Genomic DNA, 12519 nt, shown 5'->3' with positions numbered 1-12519 from the left:
GACAGACCTTAGTTACTTTTGTACTGGCTCCTAGCGCCCTAAATGATGCCTATGTTATCCTGTGACAGGCTCAGATGTTTCAGTGTGACCTGCTCAGGAACCACGCTGCGAGGGCTAACTTCTGTGGAGCAGGGTGGCTGACCTGGTGTCAGGAACCCATGGTACATTTCTAGAGTTCCAAAAGCATATACTTACAAAAAACACTCACTTAAAAGGTTCATTTAACATTTAAAGGTAGATTTTAGCAGGGTGATGTTTGGGTTATGATTTGGATTAGATTGAGACTATGTAAATTTAACTTAATTAAACTTACAAGAAGCATTTGTTTCCCCAAAGCAAGATCGAGTTTCCATTCAGCAACAGTGATGGGAGGAGATGGATTGTGAGGTAGTTTGGAATTCTAACTGGAGTTCTAAAATGCCTTTCATTCAAGTTTCCCTAGAGGTAGGTGTTAGGGAGAATTCTCATTTATGGCTAATTTCCCTCACCTAGTGAGTCCCCCAGCAGCTTTGCTGGACTTCTGGAGTTTATTTTTTCCACTTGGTAAGAGTGAGAGCTTCCCCCCCCCCACTCTTACCCATGTTTTGCCATGTGTATTTCTGTTTTTATGATTGTGGACCCTGAAGTACACCACTTCAGTAGCCCCCTTCTCTTGTGTGTCACACAGCACCTTCAGTGCCGTGGCACAGGGTTGTCTTTGGGGCTTCCTCCGACTCCATTTCTGAGGCTGACTACAGTCCCCCAGAAAAGGGTAAAGTTGCCATTAACTTTACTTAGTCAATCTACCAAAGATCCAGTACAGCCCATCTTCCATGGAGTACTGGAATGGGTTAATTCGTATCCCTTTTTATCTGTACCTCCTAGAGCATTGTTTCGCTCTTTTAACATTTAGACTTGGCTGGTGGCAGTGGCATGTACCCTAACTTTTCTACCGCGATAATATTAGATAAATGTGGTATTGTTCTTGGCTATTATATTAGCCTCGAACATAAACCCGCTTGACCAAATTGTCTTTCTTTTGGCTCCGTTTGGGTTTATTCGCCATTTCTTTTTGTTAAAGTCCTTCTTGTGTTTTACTTTGCGCGGCAAACTAGGTTTGCCTTCTTTGTTCACCGTCTTTTGGCGGGCTTCTGCTCAGAAGCCCTCCACCAGGCGCCTGGGTGTCTAGGTGGGCTGAATGTGAGGGAGGGGTATAGTCGCCCCCTGCACAGGATATCCTAAGAAACCCAAGTCGCACTTTGCCATGATTGGCTGAGGTGGTTGTCCGGGCTGGACAACCCCCCTGCTGGCCGATTGACAGCCAGGCTGTGTGAATGGGGGTTTTGCGCATAAAAGGCAGGTCTCTTGGGCTAGAAGTCAGAGAGTCACCACTGGAACTACAAGGAACCGAAGAAAAGCGGAGAGAACGACGGCTGCTGCAACTACCCCGTCCCGGTGAAGCCCTGCTGCAGTCCTGAACTATCTACCCTTCAACGACTAAGTGAAGATCCAGTCCGGAGTCTTCTTCCCTTTAGCCTGGTGGGGATAACCAGCTCATCTTCCACAGCCAGAGGATCCCCTTCCTTGGTCGAAATCGCTGCACACTGCTGTAGTGGTCCGGATAGCCATTTGAAGAGCCTCTCCTGTTTTTAAGGAGTGCACCTTTTATTCGTCGTCGCTGCTGCCGGCTTCATCCCTGTGTGGTGCAGACCCCCTTCAGACGTCCTCCTTCACAACAAAGCTCCAGGAATTGTGGGTCTGCGGGAAACCAACAGGAACAACTGCCAGGGCACCAGCTGCACCATTGGAATAAGGTACTGTGTTCTGCTTGAGGAAACTGGGTGAACCCCTTTTCTTCATTTCCAGGGCTTGCCCTGGTCTTCCCTCCTTCTTATAACTTTTGCTTCCGAACATTGACAATATTGTAGTACTCTTGGCTACGTTGAATCGTGAACTATCTGACTGTGTGATCTTCGGCAACAGGCCCCCGGTGTCATTTGACCCTGGCTCCGGTCCTTTGACATTTGAACTCTCGTCTCTGAGTGTTTCTCAATTCTGTCTGCCTAACCAAAATATTGCCTGTGATTTTTGCCTCCAACTCCCTCTGGTTATCTCAGGTGTTAAGTGTGATTTTGCCCCGGTAGCATTTCAGGTCACAGATACGCGTTTATTTAGTAGACCGAACTGTCAAAAAGTGACCGCAATCGTATTCACCGTAACGTGTTTTGTTCATAACACCGGTTCATTCAAACACAGGGTACTTACCTTGAGACACACTGTACAAAGTGAATTGGTTAGTTGTAGTATATTTGACGTGTGGTTTGTGTTTAAGTTTAATAGAAGTGTTGTGTTTATAACGAATGGTTTAAAAATAAATGTACTTATATTTTTCTACCTGAAACCTTGAGTCAGTGTTTGCTTAAGTCACAGTAATTGGGGTCCCTTTGTGTAATCTCTGCTACTGCTCATATACTCTTGAGATAGGCCTGGCTGCTCCGCCACTGCTACCATTCTGACATAGTAGTACAGGCTTGTACCAAAGGTAAAACTTGTATTGCCACCTGTAGTCTTAATTGTGTGCCAAGTAACCCTTAAATGGTACCCACTTGAAGGCCCCTGTGGGCCAAAGAAAGTAAGAAAGACAAAACCATAGGAATGGAGCACTGAAAAGGATCAACATTGTGACCTCTGCACCAGTCGCAGAACTTACGCCAACAGCAACGGTACAGGGATTTTGTTGCAGGCCGCCTGGCGGAATGCAACACCTCCATCACGTCATCCGGGAGGTACCAATCCTTATACCTCAACCTTTCAGATACAAAGCGTGAAGGTTGAGAGTCTTGACCTCTGGATGGACAACCTGACACCCCAACCCCCTCACGCGAGAGCAGGTCCTCTCGGGAGGGAAGATGGCATGGAGGGCAGATGGACATTTCTAGAAGGTCCGGGTACCATGCTCTCCTGGCCAAATCCAGAGCAGTGAGGATCATGTAGGATCCGAACCTCCGCAACACTTGAGGATTGAGGGGGTCCTGGAGGAAACGCGTACAGCAGTGGGAATGAACAATCCACTACGAACGGTCCCCTAAGGCACCTCTTGGAGGAAATTCCCTTGAGCAGAATCTCTCGCACTTCCGGTTGGCACTGGTGGAGAAGAGATCCACTTGTGGGGTTCCCCAAAGGGCGAAGATCTCCTGAAGGACTTCCTGAGCCAACTCCCACTTGTGAGAGATCGTGCTCTGCCTGCTCAGAGCGTCTGCTGCTGCATTTTTGTCTCCGGCCATATGAACTGCCGAGATCGAAATTTCCTGCTGGATGGCATAGAACCAGAGCTGCATTGTCTCTCTGCACAACGGGAGTGACCCTATTCCCCCTTTTTTGCTGAGGTAATGCATGGCCACTGTGTTGTCTGTCATGATAAGGACACTCTTCCCCCGTACAGAAGGCTGAAAAGCTATCAGGACTAGCCTGATGGCCCGCAGCTCTAGCAGATTGATGTGGAGTTTGGACTCCGACGGAGACCAACGACCGGTGGCTGTCAAATGGTTGGCATGAGCGCCCCATCCTGTGAGGGAAGCATCTGTCACTACAGTCACTTCCAGCCATGGTTGCCAAAACGGTTCCCCCTTCATCAGGTTCCCTTCGCTGGCCCACCACAGAAGATCCTGGGAGACCGAGAGTGGAATCTGAACGGGATCCGACATCTTGCCTGAGAACTGTGAGCACTGCATCTTGAGGACCCACTGCAGGGATCTCATCCGCAGCCTGGCCTGTGGCACCAGAAAAATACAGGATGCCGTGAGGACGAGCAACCTTAAGAATTCGAAAGCCGGGAGACTCTGGGCATGTTGAAACTTGTACACCATCTGCACAATGTGATGAGCCCTCATCTTGGGAGGCAAGCACTTCCCCAAGGACGTGTCTAACAGCACCGATGTACTGGAGCTGTTGGGAAGGTGTCAGATGCGACTTCTTGAAATTCAGGCAGAAGCCCAGCCTGTGGAGGGTGCGGCAGGTGAGACTGAGATGATCCAACGCTTAGTCGGGAGAGCACGCCCGGATCAGCCAATCGTCCAGAAAGGGGTAGACATGAATCCCCCTCGCCCGGGGTACGCTGCCACTACCACCACCATTAGCTTGGTGAAGACCCTCAGGGCGGTGTTCAATCCCAACGGCAGGATACAAAACTGAAAGTGCGAGTCGCCAGCCGCAAACCTCAGGTACTTTCATGTGCCGATTCATCCAGTGCACAGAAAGCTAGCATCCTGTAGGTCCAGAGACGCCAACCGATCCTGAAGTTCAAGGGCCTGGAGGACTTGGAAAAGAGTAACCATCTTGAACTTCTCCTCCCTGAGAAGTTTGCTCAACCAACGCAATTCCATGATGGGTCTCATTCCCCCGTTTTTCTTTGTTATCAAAAAATAAGGGGAATACCATCCCTTGTTCCTCTCTGCTACAGGCACTAGTTCTACAGCGCCTTTCTCCAGCAGGATCAAGATTTCCGGCGCAAGGACCGGATCCAGAAGCTTCAAAGAGTTTCCACAGTGGATTGTCGTGAGGCCGCTGAAGGAAGGGGAAGGCAGTAGCCATGGGCTATGGTATGCAGAACTCACGCATTTGAAGTAATGGCTCGCCACTCTTCGAGATGCTGAGACAGTCTGCCCCCAACCGGCGAACCATGGGACATGGCCTCATGACTGTTTGCCTTCAAGCACTACCGCAGCCGCTTCCAAAGAGGTAGCTGCCTGAGCGGCTTTGGCACCTCGATTTCCCCGACCAGCATGTGTACTTTTTCATTGGCCCCTTTGACTGGCGGCCCCCCTCGCTCTAGCAATGGACGAGTAGTAATGAAAAGAACTTCCCCTCCACTGCTGTCCCCTAGGACGAAAAGGCGGAGGTTGACGCACCGCAGCGCTTAAAGATTTCACCAAAGCTTTTGAGGTCTGCACCTTCTCAAGGCTCTCGTCAGCCTTGCTGCCAAACAAATGTGCGCCATCAAAGGGCATGTACAGAAGACGGACCTGCACATCCGGAGCAAACCCGGACTTCCGCAACCATGCAAATCTGCATATAACGGTGCTCGAAGCCATGGATCGGCTAACACTGTCGCCCGTATCCAAACCTGATCTAAGGGATTCGCACATGGCATCCTTGCTGTCCTGCATGAGAGCAAGGAACCCATCCCTTTCTCCTGCCTCGGGAATATGCTCAGCCGCCAAAGAAACAATTCCACCAAGTGTGTGAAAACCTTGCCAAGGCACACATGGAGTTGGCCGATTTCAAGGCCATGCTCCCAGCAAAAAATAACTTCCGGAGCACCCACCGTCAAAGCTCTTGTCGTTTCCCTATCCGAAGGGATGGTAGGGTACGCCGCCTGCCTCGAGGTGGCCGTGGCCGCCTGAACCACCAAATTCTCAGGAGTGGGGTGAGTAGATAAATAGCTGGGGTCGCTAAGGGAAGGGCGGTATTTCTTAGTCAAAGATTTATCAACAGCCGGAAGAGATTCCGGGGACTGCCAAGCAGCTGCCACCCTTTTCTGCAAGGTAAGATGAAATGGCAAAACAGGGTCAGAGGATGGACTTTGGTCTAAAATGTCAGTTAGATCATCCTGCACAAAGTCTTCAGGAGGACTGGACCAGCCCAGATACTCGTGAGACCCTCGCCATGAGCCTCCTGTACGAAGACTCTGCATGAGCACCAGGCTCAGGCCTATCAAATTCCACTTCAGGAGAAGTGCCCAACCCACTGGCATCATGGAGGGTCTGCGCAACTCCTCCAACTGACTGTCTCCAGAAAAAAGTGGAGCCTCATCAAGTTCACCAGGGTCCTCAAACTCAGACCTTTCTGGCTCTTCATAAATGTCATCCAGAGGGGGCTGAAACCCAGACCTGGTCACAGAAGAGGGCCTGGAGGCCGAAACTGGCGCACAGACTTCCCAGTAGCCTTCCTTGGAGGATCCTTGAGATCCGGATACTACAAAGGCAAATTGAGAAAAAATCCCTGAAGGCGCGGATAGTGCAGAAGGCTTTGACGCCGAGAGCGGCGACAACCTTGACGTCGGGAGCACCGAAGGCTTCTGCGTCGACAGGTGCCGACGACGCCGTGGGCTGATACTACAGCAAAGCGTTGACGTCCGAGTGGGACGGACATGGCACCGACCGAGTCAACGCCGGCCCCGAGGACTCGATAGGTTGCTGTGGTCTCGCTGGAGACGAGGACCGAGACCTAGAAGCCCGTCTCTTGTGACTTTTCGAATCCTTGTCCGTACGGGGCCTTGAAGCCTTCCGATGAGAGTTGCGTCGTGTACACGAGCACAAAGGTGTACGTGACCGATCCTGGCTGGCTTTGTTGGAAGGAGCGACCAAACCGGTGCCCTACGATAGAAAAATCGCTAACATTTGTTCTTTAAATGCAGCCCATTCCTCCGGAGTCGAGGGCTTCGTCAGGCACGCTACCTTCCTCGAGGCACCATCCTCCGAGGAGGACAGGGAAGGCGACCGGTGACGGCGCTTCCTAGAGTGCTGGGACGAGGAAGAAGAGTGGCGGGAACCACTCCAGGACCGAGATCCCGCGGACTCCTCCTGACGCGGATTGTCGCCCCTCGAGTCATCGGTGAAAACCCCCTTGGACTTAGATTTGGATGTTCAGGACTTAACAGGCTTAGACCCCCTACCTACCCGGAGCTTCCCCTTCCACAAGGCCTTGGCAGTCAGCAACTGGCATTTCGAGCAGTCGTCGGTGTTGTGCGACTCGCCCAGGCACCACAAACAAATACAGTGCGGTCGGTGAGTAACATTTTCGACTTGTAGTCCCGCCAGGTCTTGAAGCCAGACCGCAGTCTCGGAGGGGTCGAAGACAAAGACATCGTAACGATGAACACACGAGACGCGCCGAGTTTCACGAAGCAACACGTTCGCGGAAAGCAATGGAACTGAGGCTACGGGCGTCGTGCATCCTATTTATAACATCCAGTGACGTCGCCCTCGACAGAGGCCTTCGAGGGACATCGACCCGATGTCATCGACGCAGGACGCCCTCTGCTGAAAAAGTTTCCGAAGTGCACAAGATGTGGAATACGTTGGAGGACACAATCCATTCGAAACATGTATTTGTTTTATTTTGAATCAGCAGCAAGCCTGTTGAAATAAAACCTCCCATATATATTTCCCAGCAAAACCCTCTTTACATTGCTAGGCCAAGACAGGGCCTTCTTTCAACATTACACTTTTAAAACAGGCATTTTTCCTTATTTGCAAAAGTGCATTTTAACACATGGTGAAGTCTGCTGGGCTGACCATTTCAAAAGGTCTTCTCTTCTTTCTGACTTCCCAACATTGTTTTGCAGCCCTAGTCAGTTTCACTTATATGGCAATCTGTTTAAGACACAGGTCCGCTGAAATTGACATATACCCTTAAAGCTAGAGTTTCTTTTGAAGCAGTGATTTTTAACATTTTGTAGCCCAAAAGTCAAGTGTTTTCTTGTGCGGTTGAAAGTAAAGCTTCTGTTGATTTCCCAGACTTGGTCTGACACAGCCTGCCCTTAAGGAATAAGGCTCTCTTCTTCTGGAGCACAATCTGAATATGGATGGGCATGGCAGGGCCTCACTGATAAAAGCAGAGTAATGTAGAACAGATGAAAAGAGCATCAAAGCGGCATCATTTTAAATGTAAAATATTTCCCTTTTTCAAGGGGAAATGTTGAGCTAGCAGCAAAGCAGTGCTGCTTTTACATTTACTTATTGGGTGCATGTAAGAAACACACTGGCAGGCTTTCTCAGTGTGCCCCCTTGTTCCATCCTGCCGAAGAGGTGCTTGGCAAAACAGTGCAGACATCCTTTTGTAGCAGCAAAATGCAGTTTTGATGCGAGGCAGTGGTGCTCAAAGGAGCCCGCGCAGCCATTTTGCTATTAACTACTGAAGTGCAGCTTGATTATGGATGGGAATTCTGCTGAGTGGGTCAATGTATCCCACAGGAACTTGGTAGAGTGGCAGAGCAGTCAGGCTCATCTTAAGAGGAAGATGTGAGCTGTAGGTAAATTCACTGAACCCAGTAAGTAAAGCACATCAAATAAACACTTACACATAAATGTATAAATGCATATTAAAATATATATTATGTTTACAGAAGAGTTACTGTTAAATACTTAGCATTGTAAACCATCACACATGGATATACTTTTCAATACTTTCAAAGGGTCACTTATTAGTTGGTAGTTGCTAAACGCATTCATGGTTACAGGAGTTTGACAGTTATATTGGAAATACCGCGCACCCACCAAATACGGTAATTGTATTTAGTCTGCATACACATATAAGATAGTTATTTTTGGGGAGGAAAACTGTTGTTAGTGTTATCCTAGTAGGTCTTCAGGTTCTAGAGGCAGTTTTGCATCAGCGCAGAGTCAAAACACAACCCTAGCTAAATGGCATTTCATAGCAGCTTAAAGTCTTGCAAAGCAGAAGAAATCAAATGTACCCGTGTATACTTTCTAGTCTCTAGGAAGCAAGATAAAAGAAGGCTTAACTTGCATTGGAGACACTGTTAAAAGACTTACTAAACGGACACAAGCAGCAGCTTTAGTCCGAGGTAAAAGGGGGTTGCCCTGGACACCTCTACGTGCACTCCAATGCTCTGGAGCGACTTTCTGGAATCAGGTAAGCAATACATTTTTTCCCACAGTAACTTAGGTTTGAAGAAAACGTTTGTGGTGGATGATCCACAATGTTGAAGCTCTGGACCCGACCTTCGAATTCCTTGGTCTGATGACGAAAGGCAGGACAATGGATAGGAACTCTCAGCAGCAGTCTTGAGGGAGGACCTCTGCCACAGCTTTCATCAACTTTTTTAGTCACTGTGCGGTTTTGGTGCCTTTTCTGCAGCACCAACGAAGGACGCGATTCACCCTTGGTTCCTGCAGTCCCACACTCTGATGAGGGGGTCCGGTCGAGTTGGATTGGGTCTCTGGAGTGTCCTTGAGGGGTCAGCAAAGACTTGCATGGATTCAGTCTTTCCACGATGATGCACTTAAAATGCGCAGCAGGTAGATGGCGCAAATCAAAGTTTGTCTTGGGACTGGTTATTAATGCTAGTCAAAGGGAAGGAGTAATTTTCGCAGTTCCTGTTTTCTTTGCAATAGAGGATCAGGACAGCGTCACTTCACTAAGTTGCAAAGGGTCTGCAGGAGTGTCTGGTCGTCTTCGGTTACTTCAGCTTCCAGTGGTCGACTAGCTTTTCATTCCAGGAGCCTCACCTATTATACCGTTCCAGTACACACTCCTCTGCAATCTCTCTCAGCAATTTAAAGAAAGGGGCGTTTGGCTGTCCAATCAGGATAGCCAGAGCCCCAGTGGGGGCTTGTTCTATTCAGGCCCTCTGGCAGGCAAAGGACAGGGGGGTAAAAATCTCCTCCCCCACTTCCTGCCTGCACAGACACTCTGGAGCCTAGGCAGGGACACCCAAGTGTTCCAGCCAAAGGCAAAACACACCCATCGATCTCCCCTCCCACAATAGTAGAAGAGGGGCTAACAAATACCCACGCTAGAAATGGCGAAGACAAAAGAGAGGTCCTAAGTTGGTACTTGGGTGCCCCTATTGTGCACTACCGAGGCTATGGACACAGCCTGCGGTACAAACATGACAATAGTTGATAGAACACTGCCACCAGCCATAACTAGCAGATTGTCTATGTGAATAAAAAGTCATAGGAGCAGAAAGAAGGGGGATATTAGGTATCCCTTTGGCACTCCACATAAAGTGGTGTGCGCCAATCTCTCAGACTATAAAGTTTTAGGAGAGATGCTAAGTATCTATCTATCCTTAACAACTGTAGTTACTCTAGGATAAAGAACATAATCTCAAAGGAGGACCCTTAAGGTACCCAGCAACACTACCCCAATAAGGAGCTGTATGCTGCAATAGTAAAATACAGATGCCTTTAAGAGTTATGGAACAAAATAGACACAATAGAGAAGAATACAAAGAATGAGTTCCAAAAGACAGAGCCCACAAGAATGAATGAGTGGAAAAAGGCTCTACTCATTTAGAATTAAAGAAAAATGTCCAGAAATCCAGCAAAATGTGCTGGGGGTCTCACTAGGAGAGGGGATGAAGCATAGAAATGATAAATCTACCCACCAATGGGCATGCATAACAAGACGTTAATTGGTAAACTATGCACTTACTTTCAATTTGTGGTTCAGGCTCTCATTCGCTCCCATATTGAAGGGGGAAAACGCTTCTTATGGGTGTTTCAGAATGTACTCCTCAGCATTAAATTGTGCATCCCGTCTTGTGGAGGGTGCCTGAAAATTTGACCATATTTCTCCTATTCTATCTTCACTCAACTTGCTCCCGTTGGAGTCTCTTATCCATTTGAAACTATTCAGTATAGACTAAGGCCTTGTGTCTGAAACACCATTCTTATCTAGCAGCAAAACGTCAGCTCAGTGGAGGCTTGTGAGATGCACTAAGTAAAGCTCTTGCTCCTTTAAAAATTCCTTGTGTGAGAAATGCATTCACATCCAAGAATGATATTTCATGCACTATTCCTTGGTTTTGGAATGCCCTCCCTGTACATTTGGGCCTGGCCTCATCTATTTGCCTTTCACAACTTCTCTAGTCCCTAAATCAGTCTTCCAATCATGCTTATTCATTTCTTTTAACCTTTCTTTCAGATTAAAGATTTCTTTTGCACACCGGTTCGTGCTCCAAGATTGTATTTTGTATTTTACAGTTTCATGTTGTACAAGTGCTCAGCATGCCCCCAGGAAAGATTTGCAGTGCATCACATGTGTTAAAATGAAAAACAATGAGAAGGAAATTGACAGAAAAACACAGACTTATGTAGACAAACACCTACAAGATAAGACAAAGAGCCCACTGCTGGTACTGTGTGTTACATTATGAAGAACATTAAAAAAAAAAGGTCTCACTCCAACGCCCTTGAAACATAATTAACTAAATGGTTACAGTACCTTATAGTTATTATTCGGTCCCCCGTTTTATCTTTCTGTTTATCAATGTCTATATGGGCACCTGTGAATTCCCGAATCGCATTGATGTTACATCCCCCTCGTCCAATGACTCTGGAAATTACAGTTGAGGGAACAGAAACTTTTTTGGACCTGTGAAGGAAAAAAAATACCTTTGGAATGAAACAATATTTCAACCCACAGAAAAAACAACAACTTATGTCTTTGAAATTAAAATCAATCAGTTTACAAGTACTTCGGTTCAAAGTTCTGGCACAGAGCAATTAGGAACAGGTTTCATGACTGGGTACTAATCGAGCAGCTTAACACCCTTTGCCTTTTAGTACACTCAAATTATTTATGACATGCAGAACCTATTATTTCAACCTGCGCATTGACACCTGTTTGCAAAGTAAAGCTGTAAAGAGATATGTGAAGATTATTCAATTTTGTTATCATTTGTCAATACTACTTGTGTTTCTTCGGCATACAAGGAGCAAGTTACTTATCTGTAACTCCTGCTCTCCAAGATTGGTGGCTTTCATAGATTCACATGCAATTTGAATATTCCAAGTTGTCAGACTGAGAACCCCGAAAAACATGAAGGCAGATAAAATTTAAAAATATCAATGGGGTTTCATGGACATGCACTTGCCCAGAAACACTTCGCATTCACTACGAATATTGAGGACCTTTGGTGGATTGATAATCAACACTGTTATTGCCTTGAAATCAATCTATGAATTGATACAATGATTGCCGCTAGGTTTTGTAGTTGTTTTAGAATGTTTTATTGATTGCTCCAAACTTTATTTGCCGACACGTGTTCCGACCAATTTTGGTCTTTTTCAAAGCACAGTATTTTAATTAATATTCAATCAATATTCAGTACACCAAGTGACAAACAACAAATTATTTGATATATCATGTTGAATCACAGCATACAATAGCATAGCATTGTTGGTTTTATAATTCAAACCAGAGAATGACAAGGAAATAGAATATATGATCATCACAAAACAGAAATGAAATACATTTGTTGGAAAAAAAAGGGGGGGGGAGAAAAAGGGAGAAGAGAAAAATAAATATGATAAATTGTTATTTACATCCGATCATATATTCTTGATCACATTTCCTATTAAAAAGATGTCCTCCTGAATGCATTTTAGTGACATGCCCCAAACTGTGTGCCAGTATATGCAGTGATGTGAAGAAAAAAAACCATAAGAAGCTCGCCAAAATAAACATTAATAAAAAGGATTTAAGATAACTGAATTGTAAATGTTGAGTAGAAAGTATTGGATTTGTCAGAATTACTTGAAAATTGTCTTTCAATTGCTATAGGATATGGACAGATCAACACAAAATATATAATATACGAGGGGAACCCTCATGAACGTGGTTAGGGCATGGTATGCATTCACTATGTGAAAACATTCAGAAATGTTGTTGGAAACATTTCTCGCGGACTAATATTATTGATTCACTCCTATATGACCATATTGGTCCTGACCCATGGCACTTAATTGATCTCTAGTCCTCATATGATCCAACGTAAACTGTGAATTT

General features: G+C 46.4%; 1 protein-coding gene across 17 annotated transcripts in view; it reads right to left on the bottom strand.

Moving 5' to 3' along the window:
• The window catches only part of ANKRD17 (ankyrin repeat domain 17), a 2430147-nt gene that overhangs the window by 417759 nt on the left and 1999869 nt on the right, over positions 1 to 12519 (bottom strand). For all 17 annotated transcript variants that reach the window (XM_069630806.1, XM_069630790.1, XM_069630801.1 and 14 more), the window contains one exon: positions 10954 to 11103. In XM_069630806.1, the coding sequence (XP_069486907.1) occupies positions 10954 to 11103 (150 nt within the window). The remainder of the gene's footprint in view (positions 1 to 10953; positions 11104 to 12519) is intronic.

The sequence above is a fragment of the Ambystoma mexicanum genome, chromosome 6q (assembly GCF_040938575.1).
Source record: "Ambystoma mexicanum isolate Mex_15411 chromosome 6q, UKY_AmexF1_1, whole genome shotgun sequence".
NCBI classification, from domain to species: domain Eukaryota; kingdom Metazoa; phylum Chordata; class Amphibia; order Caudata; family Ambystomatidae; genus Ambystoma; species Ambystoma mexicanum.
Note: the sequence above shows the minus strand (reverse complement) of the source record. Positions and strands in the feature narration are given on the sequence as shown.